The following is a 17228-nucleotide window of genomic DNA, read 5'->3' as shown; positions in this document are numbered from 1 at the left end:
GCCTGTTGAGGGCCTAGAACAAGAGAACGATAATAAATAAATAAATGATTGCGACATCAAAAGCAACTAAATAGTCTATAATCGCAATGCGATCAAGTTCCTTCCTAGTAATGTAAGGAGCTAAAATTCACAGATAACCTACCTCAATCCATTCTGAAAATTGATGTTCAACTTCCGTGCGTATTTGATTCATTTCAACGACCGATAACGGAACACTGTCACCTGCACCGGACGTATACCGAGTGTGATGCGTAGTTTCATCTCCTCGTTGTACAGTGAGAGTGGAAATGTGTTCACCCTCAATTTCGATATCGTTAAGGTTATCCATTATCTCACCTACGTTGCAACAGTTTCAAATTAAATAATAAAATCTAGTGCCGTTTCTTAGGCTTATTTTAAAATAAGGGTTTTTTTTCACAATCATTAATCAATACCATGCATGACTCTCTGGTTTTCGTTAGCAAAACGGGTGACTGATCTACAGTGAGCAAAATTTGTTGGTCAGCTACTATACTACAAGATCCCACATAAGATCTGTTTACCGTAATTTGGAAGCAAATACATTGCAAATGGGTTGCCTAAAAAATTAAGTCGAGACTACCCTTAATTAATGTTTCGGTCTGTTTCCATCACATAGAGAGAGCGCATGCGTACTTTGCTACTTTCTTACATTCGATGCCTACACCATGAGCAGCTGTTACGCTGTGTCCTTCTCTTTCACATGGAATAGTACACGTTTCTTTCGACAACCATACTTTTCAGTGTGAAGAGAGGAACGCAGCGTAACAGCTGCTCGTGGTGTACGCATCGCTGTAAGAGAGTGCGCATGCCCTCTTTCCATGTGATAGAAGCAGACAGAAATTTCGTATATTTTTTATAATGCTATTGTGATCAAATGTCAGATCAGGTTCATGCGAAGCCCTAATTGCCAGAAGAAAATATTTTTTCTAAAATCTACACCTCTCACCTTCTCAATCAAAAATATATTTGCAGTTAAACAGATGGTACTGCTTACCTTCCGGATGTTGTTTGTTTTTGTTCTTTTTTTGATCCGACTCGACTTTTTCAGGTTTCTGTTTCTTGCCCTCCTTAACTTCGACATCCTCCTCTTCATCCATAGCTGCAGATTCAGTTGTCTTCTCTTTCTCCTTTGCATCAGAAACATCCCTCTGCTCGTCTGCCTGTTCCTTCGTAGCAATATCCAAAACCTAAAAAAACACGTAAAAACGTGACACCTAAACAGTTGATCGAAAACCTGATCGTCACTTTTAGTAGCGTCTTGAATATGTTTATACATTTCGGCGTTTTGTTCCTGTTGTTCTTCGCCCTCGTCCATCGCCTCATCTTTCTCTTGCAAATCTATGGTTTTTAATTTTTTCTTGACGGACTCGTTCACGTCTCCCAAACTACGTTTAGAATCGGATTCGCCGGGTTTACGTTTCATGTCAATTTCCTCCTCCTCCGACTGATTACTAGAAATGCTTTCCTGGGCCATCGCTTGCCCCTTGTGACCGGTCATCGACTGCTCCATACGAGACTGCCCAACACCCTCCTTATCCGGATTGTCCTCCTGATTGATCTCCTCATTCGGTGCGACGCTTTCTTGATTTTGGGCAGGATTCGCTTTCACATTATCACTGGCCGCGATATCATCAACGTCCATTGCCTGCGAAGCCTCATCTTTCGTCTGCGTTTCGTCCAGTACCGACTGTGGGTCTGTTCGATCTTCGTCTCTGTGTGGAGGTTCCGCTTCTTCAGATTGTTTAACTTCGTCCTCTTTCACATCGTCATCAGGTTTATCTTTTTCGTCATTTGCGTCTTCGCCGTCACTTACCCCATCAGCATTAGTTTCATCGGGAGTAATTTCTGGAGCTTCTTCCGGTTCGGGTTCCGGAGGAGGAGGGGCTTGTTCTAAAAGTACAAATTATTTGCAAAGAACAAACGAGCTGCACTAACCTTTCATGGTGTCAATATCAAATGGATTTTCTTCATCGGGGTTCTCATTGTTCTCCTGCATGTCGTCATCAACCTGCAAGTCATCGGGCAAATCCAAAGCCTCAGGCTCCGGGTATTTAGGAGGATTTCCATGATACGGATCAATTTGATTGTCGTCAATCTCGGGCTCTTTCAATTCGTTAATCTCCTCCTTCTTTTCTTCTTTCTTACTTCCTTTTTCGTCCGGCTCATCCGTTTCAACGGACTCGTTCTCCTTGGCGCCCAGCTGATCTTCCCCTTGCTTTTCACCTCTATTACCTTCGTCATCCTCGGCATCTAAAATCGATTCTGTTAACATTTCTTAGAACACCACATCACGTTACCCTCGTCATTGTTCTCCTCATCATCCGAACCCCATATCTCCTGGTCCAACTGATCCGCCTCCTTTCCAGTTTCGCCCATTTGCTCGTCGGCATCATCATCCGATTCCGATTTCTGATCTTCATTCTCGTCATTCGGTTCGATATCCTTGAAAAACTTGAAAAACCACTTACAGAAAATTTGTACGACATACCTGCATTTTGGATTCAAAGTCCTCGCTCATTTCGATACCCTTCTCCTCCTCCTTGCAGTCCTTGTCCTCATCTCGATCTTTCTCCTTACCCGCAGGCTCGGCATCTTCCAGTTGATCTTCAGATTCGATTCGATCGGAGACATCTCGTTCCCCTTCCCCTTCGCCGAGCCCCAAACCGCCTCCCATCTGCTGGGTGCCATCTTCAGAATTCAATTCCTCGGAAAACTCGGGCGGCACGCAAAATCCCTGCAATTATCTATATGAGCAAACAGTGGTGGCGCGAGCGACACCTACCTTTGTGGTTAGATCTGTGAAAATATTGCAGAGTATGGAATTCATCTTGCAAGTGGTTCGATAGGCGGAAACTTGTTGAGTCAGGAAATACTGGTAAAGCAGCAAAACTTGTTCCAAAATCGGTTTAATTTGCAACAGTATTTGCTTGCATTCCGAATTCATCGTGGAGGAAAGCGAGTTCAATTCCGTTACCAATCGATGTAAACGTTTCAAAACCGTTGGCATATCAAGAAGCGCAAAGTCCTCGGATAAATTGTTTAAGATCAGTGTTTTTAAATGATCGGGCTTTAGTGCGAAGTTGTCTTCTGGCGCTTTCTTCGCGTCACACTTTTTATAAATTGCTTGTACAACCAGTAGCAATTTATGCAGCAAACGTCGACCGATTTGCTTAAATTTGCTGGTGTCAACTGTTTCAGTATGTTCGGGTTTTTGACACATTGCGTATTTGGCTGATTCGATCTCCGACTGGAGCCAATGCAGGCTGTTTGTCAGCGGAATTTCGTTGAAAATGCGACATACATCTTTGAGATTCTGGGAGATACTATCGAAATTGCCGATTAGTTCGTCTGATGGAACCGCGATGTGTATCTTCTTAGCGCATTTAAATTGCGTGCTTGGTATGGAATGGAGGGCATGTGAGAGAGAGCGTGAAATCGCTTGGGATGTTTTTAAGGCAGCGGCAATCTTCTCTGCACAGTTGAGCCACTGTTCGTCATTTTTATACTGGGGAAAGTTTATGGGAGCAGGTTTCAAAATAGGCAGGTCTCCAAACTCGACACCATGACTCGGACATGTGTCTAAGACGACTTTAAATTGCTCGAGGGTCACAATAATATTCTTGGATAACTGAACTATGTTTTCGTATACAGCTTTCGGTAGGTAGGTGAGCGGCAAACTTTCAATGTACCTGTCTAAGCAGGAAGAGTAGTGTTTTAGATAGTAGAAAGTTCTTGATGTGTTCACTAACGAGGTTTTAAGTTGTTGGGTGGTTTGCTGAAAATTAAAAAATAGAAGTCTGCGAATCATTATACCCAGACCCACGCCTATTACCAACCGGAGCATTTTTGAACTATCCATCAATAAAAATAGCACAAAAAATTTTGTTGAATAACTCGATAACCCAATGCTCAATTGTTTTTCTCTGTCCGTCTACTTCTATAGTTCTCGATAAAATTTGTTCGTTCTTTTTGTATTTGGTAGCTTATAGCTCTGCCGTCTGAGTCCAGAAAAATCTTGACGATTAATTGCGCACGCGCAAAGTCATCTTTCTTATTTACAGGGATATTTGTTTGAATTTTTAATCAAAATCAAAAAAATATACCGTATATAGTAAAAATCAAATATACATGCACAGACTGCTCAATCAATTTTCTTACTTTGAGAAACTTTTTTTGAAATTTTAACTGAATTTAAACAAATCATAAAAAGTCAAAATCAGATATGCGCATGTGCAGACTTTCTTTACTTCCAGAAATAATTTCATTAAAATTTTTACTAGGCATATCGTAAAAAGGTAAAAATTAGATGTGCACATGCGCAAAATGCCCAATGCCAACTCATATTTATGGAAACATTTCTTTTACCACACACGCTTCTGGTAAAGACAAACATATTGTATATAGTATCATTGTATATACACTTTAGAGTAAGGCTACGGCATAGCAAAAAGTGCGACGCCTTAAAAAAGAGATAGATGGCGATAAAAAAGCGCTACCAAAATTAATTTAGCATAAACGCAAACCATATCCAATATCTATCTGAGACCAGCCTATTCGATCTTTTTCTTTTGGTACGTACACAATGGCCCATATGAATAAAAGGGAGCATATGCTTATACTTGCAAAATTCAAAGGAAATACTCGTAAGTGCCCCTTAACACTGGGCGACTTAGCAACGCTGCTAAGCAGAGGGGCGGGGCGCATTACAGCGCTGCTAAGCAGCCCAGTATGAAAGGGCACTTACGAGTATTTACTTTGAATTTTGCAAGTATAATCATAACCTCCCCTTTATTCATATGGGCCATTGTGTTAGTGTTTAACGTACACCAAGCGAACGGGACCCCGGTGACGTAAGTATGCTACAAGAAAGTTGCATTGTAGGCATACAGACCCTATTTATTCTTCATTATTATTAGTATTTTAATTCAATGTTACCAATACACGTAATGTTTGATTCCAGGTTTTGAAAGTTTTTAGTGGCAAGGAATGTAATTAATGATCAAAATAGATTGCGGGTCATTTTTGTTTATGTACCACTACCACTTTTTATAAATAATTAAAACGTAGTCTCCCCCCCCCCCCCCCAGGTATATATATAGTGAAACAAAAAAGTAGTACCTCGAAAAACAAAGATACAAAATTAAATTTAACAATTCGTCCCTGAAAAGGATAATAAATACTCTATCCAGCCGCAGAACATCAAACAATGAAAGATATCTATGTATGTGCTGGTTCATCTGTAAATACGATTAAGTTAAGTAGGCGCGTCTTGTTGTAAATGTAAGATCTACTTTATTTGATGCAAAAATTGCAAATTGTACATAAGTTACTAATCTGTATTGTACTGTACAGGGTGGCCAAATAAGAATGCGAGGTACTATATCTGGGAACCTGTCCATCGTAGAGGCTTGCGGTAAAAAAAATTTATTACTAAAACGGCCACGAGAAAAACCTGGAAAATATTTTTTAAGTTTCTGCAATGGCCGCTAGGGGGCGTAACTGCAATCTGGAATCTAAAAAAGTGATGTTTCTGTGAATTTCGCTATACTAACCTAACAAAAAAATGTCCGGTCTTTGAAGTTGACGATAATCTGAACCTTTGTTGTTTGAAAATTTTTCCTGTATCTCTAAAAAATGAAGTGGTGGGGAGTATTCAAAGGTTTCCGTAAAGAACACCCTGTATCTTCGAAACGACTGAGCCGATTTTAACAAACTCGGGTTAATTGAAAAGAGTTATTCTTCGGCTACAAATATTATAATATTTGAAGTTTTGTTAGTTTCACATATCGCCGTTTGAGGGCTTTTTTCGACAAATGGTTAATTTTCTCAAAAAAATTAAATGCGTTGGTTCGATTTTTTTTTCAAGAAAAAGTAGCTAAATGATGCCTAAACAAGCTCGCGAAAACCGCATCTCGATATCTTGTTCCTAACCTAAAATTTAGGCCAAAGAAAATTTTATACCCTCAAAATTTTATTTTTTTAAGCTAATTTTTCCGGAATTATTTTTATTATATAATTTGTGGCCCTAAGGTGGATCGACTTAATGCTGTTTTCGCGAGCTTGTTTAGGCATCATTTAGAAAAAAAAAATCAAACCAATGCATTTAATTTTTTTTAGAAAATTAACCATTTCTGTCGGAATGTCGAAAAAAGCCCTCAAGCGGTGATATGTGAAACTAACAAAACTTCAAATAGTGTAATATATGTAGCTGAAGAATAGATCTTTTTAACTAACCCGAGTTTGTTTAAATCGGCTCAGCCGTTTCGAAGATACAGGGTGTTCTTTACGGAAACCTTTGAATACCCCCCACCACTTCATTTTTAGAGATACAGGAAAAATTGTCAAACAAAAATTGTTCAGATTATCGTCAACTTCAAAGACTGGACATTTTTTTGTTAGGTTAATATAGCGGAATTCACAGAAACATCACTTTTTTAGATTCCAGATTGAAGTTACGCCCCCTAGCGGTCATTTCAAAAACTTAAAAATATTTTCCAGATTTTGCTCGTGGCCGTTTTAGTAATAATTTTTTTACCGCAAGCCTCTGCGATGGATAGATTCTCAGATACAGTACTAAAAAAGTGGCAAAAGTGCATTTCTTAATCTCTCTTCAAATAACCTCAGAAAAAAAATAAAGACAAAACCCTGATACTTACATATTTTGTATTTTTAGCGCATTTTCCAACGTTTCCAATGTTGGAAGGCGCTATTATGGCCACTTTCTCCGTCCGTCCGTCTAGGGCCTTAACTACTGCTACAGTTTTCAAGCTATTTAGTTCGATTCGCTTTGGCACCAAGAAAAACCTCGATGATTAAAGTGCGCATCAATGTCAACTTTCATATTTATCGAGATATTTTTTTGAAACAGTAACCACAGATGCTTCTAGTAAAGGCAAGCATATCGCATATTGGAAAATTCAGATGTGCGCAAACTGCAGAATGTAAACTTTCTTATTTTATTTTTCTAATAAAAGCAAACATATCGCATATTTATAACTTATTTTCCTTTGTACACATAGATAATCCGGTACATGACCTTTCAGGAACTACTGATCAATTCATGGAAAATGCGCCAAAGTTACTCGCTTTAAAGCGAAAATCTTTTTCATTTTTTAGAATTCTTCGTAATTAAAATTTCCGAATTTTTACATCATATTACTAAGCCCTAAAATAGGTAGCTTTTTTTCTTTAAAAAAAATAAATAAATAAATAAATAAATTAAAAGAATTTTTAGTTAGTAAAGCTTACTACTCCATTAAAGAGTTTTTTTGTGATAAATATCTATCTAGTCTAAAGTAAATACCTACCTATATATCTTGTTTTATCTTTATACCTGTATATGTAATTATTTTATCTATATTTGTAATATTTGTTTATAATTCTTGTTGTGTTAGTATGTAGTGAATGTTTTAATTATGTTATGCTTTATATTTATCGTGTTTGTTATTTATATATACCTTATTATAATGTATTCCATCTGCCCTTAGACAAATGTAAGTGCCTTGCCACAATAACATGCACATAAATTATTATTATTATTATTAATTTCACTGACTCAATTGCATAAATTATTCAGACTAAAAAACAATCATACACTGCTGACATTTTACCTGTTAATTGTAACAATTGAAAGTCTTTTGTTTCATCATGGCAGACTTGGGTACGGAAAAGAACGTTTTTTTACAAATTTGCGCTTCGATTTTGTTTGTATCAGTAGAAATTTTGTAGTTTCGGCTATCCAGAGGTATAATTTGTTTAGGGCGGTTCCATTTGAAATGAAAAAAATATGACATTTGGCAGAGATCAATCAATAATTTAATTTTTTCTATAAAGTAGCTAAAAATTATTAGTGATGGTGGAAGAGGTCTTAATCTGTGCCTCAACTCAAGTTTCTTCTAAAAAAAAACTCGAAAAACTGTCAAATTTTGAGGAAAAAAGAGCGAAATCGTTAAAGTTAAGGGCGAGGTTAAGGGTATAACATATTACATAAAAAAAGAAGTACTTTCCAAATATCTCTATATCTCGGGTGAATATTTCAAAATCGAACATAGGCAATTAACATGAGGAAAACGTTTTTGGCAGATCGTTGCTCCCCATGTTAAGAAGGTTCATAATGACCAATCGAAAGAAGATTTTTTTTCTCATCTAATGATATACGAATTAGTTCATTTTCAGTTGTATTTCTCAGTATTTTATCAAAAATTCGGCAATAAACAATTTTAAGCCATATATTGCAACAAATGTTAAGAGCATAAATAAAAATTTGGATGCAAGGGGATTTTTTATCCATGTCTTGTAAATTTTTGTATGCAAAATCGTGTCAATTTTCAGGAGTACTTAGTTTTAAAAAAAAAATGATTTTGACGAAAGCAAAAAATAAGTCAAGACCAAAAAGAAATAGATAATTAATAATTTCTTTAAACATATTTTTTATTTGGATTTTCAACTGTGATCCGTGCCGCATATGAAAAATGTTATTTTGGCCCCTTGGAAAAAAAGGTTGCCCATGCCTGCTATAACCTTTTGAATATTATCAATGAATTCGAGTCCAATATCCAGTAACAATTATAATTAAAAAATGAAATTAAAAAAACTAAATTTATTAACTTAATTTCTAACCAATTTAAAAACTGGTAAGGTAAGGTAATTAAACTGAAGATGGCACATGAACCATGGTGAACCAGGTAAGTGGATCTTACCCCACTTATGGCCGTTTGCACCGACAGATCTAGGCCGAGCTTAGCTTAAGCATAGCTTAAATTCCATGGCAACCATTGTCCCAATAATCGTTGCCATGGATTTTAAGCTACACTTAGGCTAAGCCACCCTTAAATTTTTCAGTGCAAACGGTCATAAGCCTTCTAAAATTAAACCATATATCGTATGGTACTTTGATTATTGGATTTTGAGTGAAATATTATGAACGAGTTTACACATAAAAAAGTTGAATTTTGGGGAAAATGTATGAAGTGTTTCCGAAACCAAAAAGATAAATTAATAAATTCATGGGTGTGTGTGGGGCTCAGCGTTCATTGAGCCCCCATTTGATTGTTCCAATTATCAACAAACCAAAAAGACACAAATAAGCATACACAATTAAGCACAATCGAAGTATTATGCAATAGGGGGGGGCAAGCGTCCACTTAGCCCCATTTGAATTTTCGAAATATTTATGAAATCAGAAAGGCACAAATCGTTAGCATAAATACAATATTGAGGCACAGTAGATAAAAAAAGTTGGTTCTTTTTTGGGCTAATGGAGGCGGCTCGGGAGAGGGGGGGGGGCGATCCTAAGTGAACGGACCCATTGGACGTCCCTACAGAAATCCATGATTTGAATTCAAATGAATCCAATCAATCCTTGACCAAACCAGTTTGAAAATTTCAAATGTATGGAGGCCTGGGTTATAAGTTTCATTTGCTTAAGTTTTTTTTTTAAATAATTAGTGCCATTCCTTGTCGCCGTATCGCTTACGAAGTTAGATAAAGGTTTCTGTCATTTTATTGTTGTTATACAGTTACCTTATCGATCGATCGCAGTGCTCATTTTGTACTTTTCTGGTAGGCCGCCAGAACTAATCTCCTGGCCTCCAAATAAGCGTTGCGTGATTTTAACATTGCGTGGCCGTACTGTAAGGTGCATATACAATGATAGTATAAATCAAATATTCTCGGTAATACCAAGATTTTTTTGAAATTTCAACTACAGACGCTTCTAACAAAGGCAAACGATGCACAGCTCCAATTTTCTTATTTATGAAAATATTCTTTTGAGATAATGGCCTTTCGCGAAGTACGATCTGTGCATAGAAAGTGCACCAAAGTTACTCGCCTTAAGGAGAAAATCTTTTTTCTTGTGTTTTGAATTGGGTATGATACAAAAAAAAGTTCTGCATTTGTTAAATTTTACCTACACCAAAGCGCCATCAATTACAGAAAGGTAGGTGCAGGCGAGAACTACTACTACTACGATCAACCTAACTACATTACAACTTACCATCAAAGCTTCAGAAAACCCAGAGCAACGTTCCAAATTCTGCAGACCCAAGTCTTTAGCGGGATTAGTACAAAAAGTTCGTAACGAATCTAGCTTGGACAGGCTTTTGTAATAGTAGGACTCGCAATCACTCCAAATCGACAAGATTTTGTCATCGTTGGCGTACCTGAAACGAATTAAACGTACTATTACTACACAACGGTTCAATGCAGACTTACGCATCGTGCAAGTGAGAAAAGCTCGCGTGTATGTCGAGCGGTTTAATTAGAAACTGCCCGATCTCCTTACGCGATTTAGAGTAAACGACGCCGGCGCGATACGACACTCCGATTTCCGTCAGCGCCTTGAACAGGTCCGCGAGGCCTTTACGTTTTTGCAAAAGTATACCTTTGGCCTGCGCCTTCTGTTTCTCTTTCGGTAACGTCGTGTCGATTTCTAAGCCTTGCAAATGCGCGCTCGAGGTTATCACATCCGTCACGAAGTCGTCCAAGCTTTGTATTAAGTTGGGATAATCCGCTGCCGATATCGCCCTCTTGCATAAAGTTCGGGATCTTTTGAAGAAAGTGGGCGCCCTTCTGAAGACGTCGTCCGTATCTTCCGGAACCTAAGGAAGATCTCGCTGTGGATTAGTTTCAAAATAGCCAGATCATACCTCAAAAATGGTGAGTTTTGCAAGGTAAGTGTTGGTGGTGTGACCGGGAATCTCCTTCTTATCCCAGATACCTTCATCTGCAACTTTATTTTCGGTAGGCTTCCACGTTAGGCATCCCGCGACAGGTTGCTTCAGTATATTCTGTAGAACACTTGGTAAATAAAGTCAAATTTGTATGACACATACCTCAAACTCCCGAATATGTTTGTGAAGAGTTTTGTGGGTTCTTTCCACCGTTTGTTTAATCGCCCAATAGCTTATGTCCTTCCACTTTACAATTTTGATGTAATCCTTTAGTTTCTTCTCAATCGGCGAACGAAGCTCTTTTATTTTACTTGCAACATTTGCCTCAAACTGTTTGAAATATTGATACAAATTCCAGAGAAGATCGATTAAAATTTCTGCAAAGATTTATTTGGAGCGGGATCAACTTGAGAAACACCAAAGATAATACTACACTAGATAGACACCGTAAATGGACAAGTTGTTAACCGCTTGTTTAGTTCCATAAAGGAGATAAAGGGGGCATTTACCGGCTTTATGGCTCAGTGGTAGAGTGTTGGACTATAAATCTGGAGGTCGGATGTTCGAACCTGGGTTGAGGTGAATTTTTCATCTGTGGCAGAGATGGAAATTACCTTAGACCAATTCCGAGCATTCTACTGGCTACTCCGAATTAGGTTTTCTTGCACTTTACCTAATTCGTAAGGTAAATACAGGAGTAGTATAGAACAACTTAAGACCTTCTGCAGAGGCACCTCTAAAAAGAGGTATGCGGGTCACTCTGTAATTGGGCGCAAGCCTGTTGAGGGCCCAGAACTAGAGAGGGGATAATAATAAGTAATAATAATAAATTTGCCATGAAGCCGTAATCGTACGTATTCGACACAAGAGATGAATTATATTATCTTTTCCATGACCTACTCAACATTCCTTTACATATTTAATATTAGGCACTTTTATCGAAGATGGAATGTTAAATTGTAATTACATTGAATTAAAACAACAAATTCAATTCGTTTTTTCTTGTAAGTTGTAAGTAAGCAAATAGTTCTTGTACATATCATGTACTTTATACAGGGTGTAGCATCTCCCGCCATGAAAGATATCGGGAAAAAATGTAGGCGCAAAACTTCCGTTTTTTTTTAATGGAATCCCCCGGAATTGAAAAGTTCCCTTTCACATACCAGGTGATTGGTGAATATTACAAAACCGAAAATAGGCAATTAACTTGGGAAAATGTGTTTTGCAGATTGTTAATAATTGCACCAATCGAAAGAAGGTTTTTTTCTCATCTAATGATATGCGGCTTAGTTCATTTTCAGTCGTATTTCTCATAATTTCATAAAAAATTGAGCAATCAATCAACCAAGACTCAATTGGACATTTTGTAAAGAATTGAATAACGTTTAAATCTGGTATTTGTCTTACTAAATATGGCTGATTTTGGTAATTGCATTTATTTCAAAATTTTTGATAAAATAATGAGAAATACTACTCATTCAACTAATTCATACATCATTCGATGAGAAACAATCTTCTTTCGATTGGTGTTACAATAATTAACATGGGGAGTAACAATTTACAAAAAAACATTTTCAGTTTGGGAATATTTCACCCGGTATAGTGATTTTGTCAAGTTTTTTATTGATGAAAGAAAATTTTTGATTGACCATCGCCAAATGTGAAGTATACAGTGTGTCCCAAATCGCGTGGGATTGCATGGGTAACTTTGTTATTATTAAAGATAGAGAATTGGTTAAATGGGCAATGTTTTGCAGTTTTGGATGCTTATTTAAAATTTGGAAATTCAAAATGTCGCATAGGTTCGACGTAAATTCAAAAAAACTAAAATTGGTCATTTCCTTGAATGTCTTATATCATCGAAAGTATAAGAGATATAAAAAAAAGTTTTATATAAAAGTGACTGTCTTTGATACGCTTAATTTAGAATTGATGTAAAAAAAAATTCAAGATGGCCACTTTTGAGGAACATTTACCAACTTCCTAAAGTTAAATAGGCGCTATATGGGATTTTTAGATTACTTGATAGATTTTTTAATTCTCTTTTCAACGAGCCATCATAACATAAGATTGAAAATAAGATACCAGTTATATCAACGGTTTTTATATTTTAATCAAGTAGGCTGTGATCAATTAAAAAAAAACAAAACAAAATCTATTCGAGCCAGCAAAACAATGAAAATAATTACATCATATGTTTAAAATATCAGGGGCGCACTCATGAGAGGTGGGTTTGGGCATCCCTCCAAAATTTTATATAAGTAGGCCTAGAAAAATTTTGATTTTTATAACATCACTTATTGACTATCTTATTATCCATTTACTTACATACCTACAAATGGTGGTATAACTACAAACTATTCCCTCAAAAAAATGTCATGCCATTATCCAGTTAAACACGTTTCAAGACACTTTGCTTTATTTTACACAATGTATTACCATTGATGCATTGTCCCAGGTCACATTTTGTAGATCAGTAGGTGGTTTATCCGCAAGAATATCGAAACTAACAGTTTTACCATCCCGAGTATACGGACAGATGAATCTTATTTTTCTATCTGCGGAGTGTTCAAATCGACATAATGAACACTATACTCGTCACAGGAAAACCTACATGTAATTTCACGCCGAAATCAAGTAATATTTTTTTTAATTAATGTATTTTATGGCATAATGGCCATTGTCATGTAATTGGACCGGTAATCTTCGTTGGATCTTTAACTGCTCACCATGATTTACAAATTCTCCAATAAACTTCCTTAAAGGATTTTTCTCGACAACGTATGTTTCGAAGGAAGGGTTATTTTATGCTACCTACCAACAAACTGGCTGCTCAGGTCACAATTCACGAATTATGTACAGTACATTAAATTATAAAAGTAAGTACTTAATTAAAAAGTAAAAGTAAATTGGAAGTAGCTACCACTACAATAATAATAATAATCATCAATGGCAACACGTTGCCTAAACTAAACTGTCTTGAAGTGTGTTTCACTAATAATGGCCAGTGTTTTAAACATCTGGTGTAATTATTTTCATTGTTTTGTTGCCTCGAATAGATTTTGTTTTGTTTTTTTTTATTCGTCACAGACTACTTGATTAAAATACAAAAACCGTTAATATAACTTGTATCTTATTTTCAATCTTATGTTATAATAGCTCGTTGAAAAGAGAATTTAAAAATCTATCAAGTAATCTAAAAATCCAATATGGCGCCCATTTAACTTTAGGAAGTTGGTAAATGTTCCTCAAAAGTGGCCATCTTAAATTTTTTTTGACATCAATTCTAAATTAAGCGTATCAAAGACAGTCACTTTTATATAAAACTTTTTTTTATATCTCTTATACTTTCGATGATATAAGACATTCAAGGAAATGACCAATTTTAGTTTTTTTGAATTTACGGCGAACCTATGCGACATTTTGAATTTCCATAAGGAAATTTTAAATAAGCATCCAAAACTGCAAAACATTGCTCATTTAACCAATTCTCTATCTTTAATAATAACAAACTTACCCATGCAATCCCACGCGATCTGGGACACACTGTATATTATTTTAATTTCAAAGACGAATCTTTCCGGAGTTTTGAAACACTAATCCGGAATTTGTTTAAAGGGGTGCCTTAAACAAATTATAGTTCCGGATTAGTGTTTCAAAATTCCGGAAAGATTCGTCTCTTAGAAAAAAAAAACGGAAAAATTGGAAACTTTGGGACCTAGAAAATAACCGTGGCATCTACGTGAGAGAGTAAGTCCCTTGTCCCGTTAAACTTTTTTATCGAACGAGCCGGTAGCGGGCACGTGTCCTTGCGAGTGTGACTATTTTTTTTTATTGTAACTTGGTGGAGACCTAGTTTCTGAAGTCCAGAATCTTAATTGTGGGTTCAAAAGTAGTGTAAAGGAAGGACCTAACACAGTATATTACTGGATATAGGCATCCAATTTTTCCCAAAAACGTCAATTTTTCCTTATACGCCCCCACCCCCAGAAAAAACGGAAAAACCCAGGTTTTTCTCCAAAATTTTCCGGTTTATGGATTACAAAATTTCCACTGAAAAAACCAGTGAGTCCAGGTTGCTGTTATGGCACCATCGGGAAGGTCGTCATTTCAATCATTATTATTTTAAGTTGCTAAATTTGCTAACCCCTTTGCTCGTGTATCATTTTTACCTTAGGTTTAGTAGCTGTAAATCTACCCAACACTTTTCTAATAAACAACATGTTAAACCATATTTTTATGGTTCTAGCTTGAGCTATGTAGGTATTGCGATAACCTGTCCGTGTCTGCTCTTCCACTCAACCTTTAATTTATTTAATGTTAGTATATTTAATTAGACGGTTATGATACATACAAAAAGTGAAATAAAAAATGGAGTAGCACATTTAAAACTCAACAAACAAGACATTAATGCATATAAGATGTGGTTTACAAAGTAAGCTATTAATTGTGTTTAACACGGAAATATATAAACATTATATTATATTTTGTTAAAATTTTGCAAAAGTGCATAAAGGCATAAGTAGTATAAGAATGTAACAAACTTTTTTTTATATTTGAGTTCTTAGCGCCGTGATATCATACAATTTCTTTTTCCAATAGCAACGCAACGTTTTGATTAATTATTTGAAAGATTTCCTTTTTGCTGTGTACAACCTACAAAAATTACGCTAGGTCTTATTACAAAAAAAACTAAAATATTTTTTTTCGGCAAAACAAGTTATTAAGCGGCAGAGCAAAGCGATTGCAAGTTTTATAGGGAAGTCGATGGTGTCCGTCTGTCCGTGAACACGCCTTTTGAAAATGGGTCAAAATCTAATGACCCCGTGGGGTCACATCGAGGTGATCTGCCGCATTTTTAAACGCTCTTTATGGGTTTATTTTTATTTCGTTAAAGTTTTGGTAGTGCTGTCAAAAAAAATGTTTCAATACTGAGTTTTTAGCATCGTGAGATAAACAAATCTAAAGAAATTTCTTTTTTTGAAAGACAACAAAATTATGTGAAAGGGAAGAGGCCTTAACCTGTGCTTCAGTTCAAAACTTAACCGCCGCGGCGATATTTAGTTTCTTTGGAAAACAATTTGAAAAACGGTTAAGTTTTGGGTAGAAAAGGAAACCGTTAAAGTTGTCTTCGAGGGTTTTCTAATTCTTGAGTAAAATATGGGGTGTGGAATTTAGAAAAAAACGTTAATTTGCTCACCAAAACTATTTTAAAAACATGACGACGACGGTAATTGTTGTTGTTGTGTTTTGTTTTCCCCCTACATTTTATTTGATATCTTTTATGGTAAAAGAATTAAATTATGATTCGAGGGGTCTTATATGCTACACTGTTTGGTACCTAAATATGTACAAATTAAGCCGCTTGAATACAAACATAAAATAATTTTTAATTTCTGAGTGGTGTGGTTCCGTAGCGTTTGTAGCTCAGAGAGACAGACAGACAGACATCAAGAGCGCAAAAGAGCACTTTTTATTTTGTGAAAGTAAAAGTGCACTAAAAATGCGTGATATAGAGGCCAAAACACATAATGGGAGTAGAAGATGAAAAACTAATGGCTTTACCTAGGTTTTTTGGATGTGCTGTTTCCGATTTCGTAAAGAGATACTCTCGGAAATACCCTTGGATGATTGGATTGTAATGTTAGCGTAAAAAAATCCCGATCTCGACGAAATTTTGTATACTCGGGAATCTAAACATGAAAATAACGAAACCAAACAAGTTCTTGAAAATTTGAAAAATATTTTTCAACTGCAACAAAGAAAATCGTATGAATTCAATCTATTCAAACGCTCAAAACATATGATAAATCTTTATTTTATAGCATAGGTATGTTAAATTGACATTTTAATAGGGTTTAATAGTATAGGCTACGCCGTTCTTTAACCGTAAGGATAGATCACAGCCGTCTATAATTACAAGCCGTGCTGAGAATTATGGCAACACTGCTTGGTGGGCCGATTTCCTAATTCAACCTGACAGATTTTGGCTGTATTTTATATGTGTTTTGGGTGTAATATTACAATTTACCTGTTTTAACAGAGCGAGATTGCGACAATTTGTGTTACTCCGTACGAAATGAACAGAAGTTATTATTCAGGTAAGTTGCTAAACGAAATATATCGATTTGTTGTCATAACCTCTAAAGCAGGCTACTCCTTACTGGACCCTTTACAAGCACTTTTATTTGTACCTGTAAGAAGCTCAAATATGACCTACACACTACCTGGTACGCAAGTACGGTAAGTGTTTATCGTGAAAAAGTACAATTAGTTTGTATTTCAGGTATTCTAGCACGGACATGTCAAATCGATTTTCTGAAGGAACCTTTCAACTTATTCCCAAGAGTTCATGGTACGGGAATTTGAAGTCTATAGGGCTCCTCTCTTTAAAAGCTTCGTACCTACACCCACTGGAGTAGCGGCTGGCTTAAAGTCTGCCATTTCGAATCACACCTGGTCGTTGATAGAACCTCGCTGATGCGCAGCAATTTACTGTCCTTTTACCGAAATTAAGTGCTCAAGCGTGTGCTT

At 36.3% G+C, this 17228-nt stretch overlaps 1 protein-coding gene across 1 annotated transcript in view; it reads right to left on the bottom strand.

Moving 5' to 3' along the window:
* The window catches only part of LOC116171497 (midasin), a 126117-nt gene that overhangs the window by 4326 nt on the left and 104563 nt on the right, over positions 1-17228 (bottom strand). The window contains exons 28-38 of the mRNA XM_031488363.1: positions 10857-11071; positions 10671-10811; positions 10237-10622; positions 10019-10184; positions 2804-3796; positions 2510-2755; positions 2319-2463; positions 1957-2271; positions 1256-1911; positions 1016-1208; positions 143-336 (exon numbers count right to left, since the gene is read on the bottom strand). Coding sequence (XP_031344223.1) covers positions 143-336; positions 1016-1208; positions 1256-1911; positions 1957-2271; positions 2319-2463; positions 2510-2755; positions 2804-3796; positions 10019-10184; positions 10237-10622; positions 10671-10811; positions 10857-11071 — 3650 coding nt within the window. The remainder of the gene's footprint in view (positions 1-142; positions 337-1015; positions 1209-1255; positions 1912-1956; positions 2272-2318; positions 2464-2509; positions 2756-2803; positions 3797-10018; positions 10185-10236; positions 10623-10670; positions 10812-10856; positions 11072-17228) is intronic.

The sequence above is a fragment of the Photinus pyralis genome, unplaced genomic scaffold (assembly GCF_008802855.1).
Source record: "Photinus pyralis isolate 1611_PpyrPB1 unplaced genomic scaffold, Ppyr1.3 Ppyr1.4_LG5, whole genome shotgun sequence".
Classification (NCBI taxonomy): Eukaryota; Metazoa; Arthropoda; class Insecta; order Coleoptera; family Lampyridae; genus Photinus; species Photinus pyralis.
Note: the sequence above shows the minus strand (reverse complement) of the source record. Positions and strands in the feature narration are given on the sequence as shown.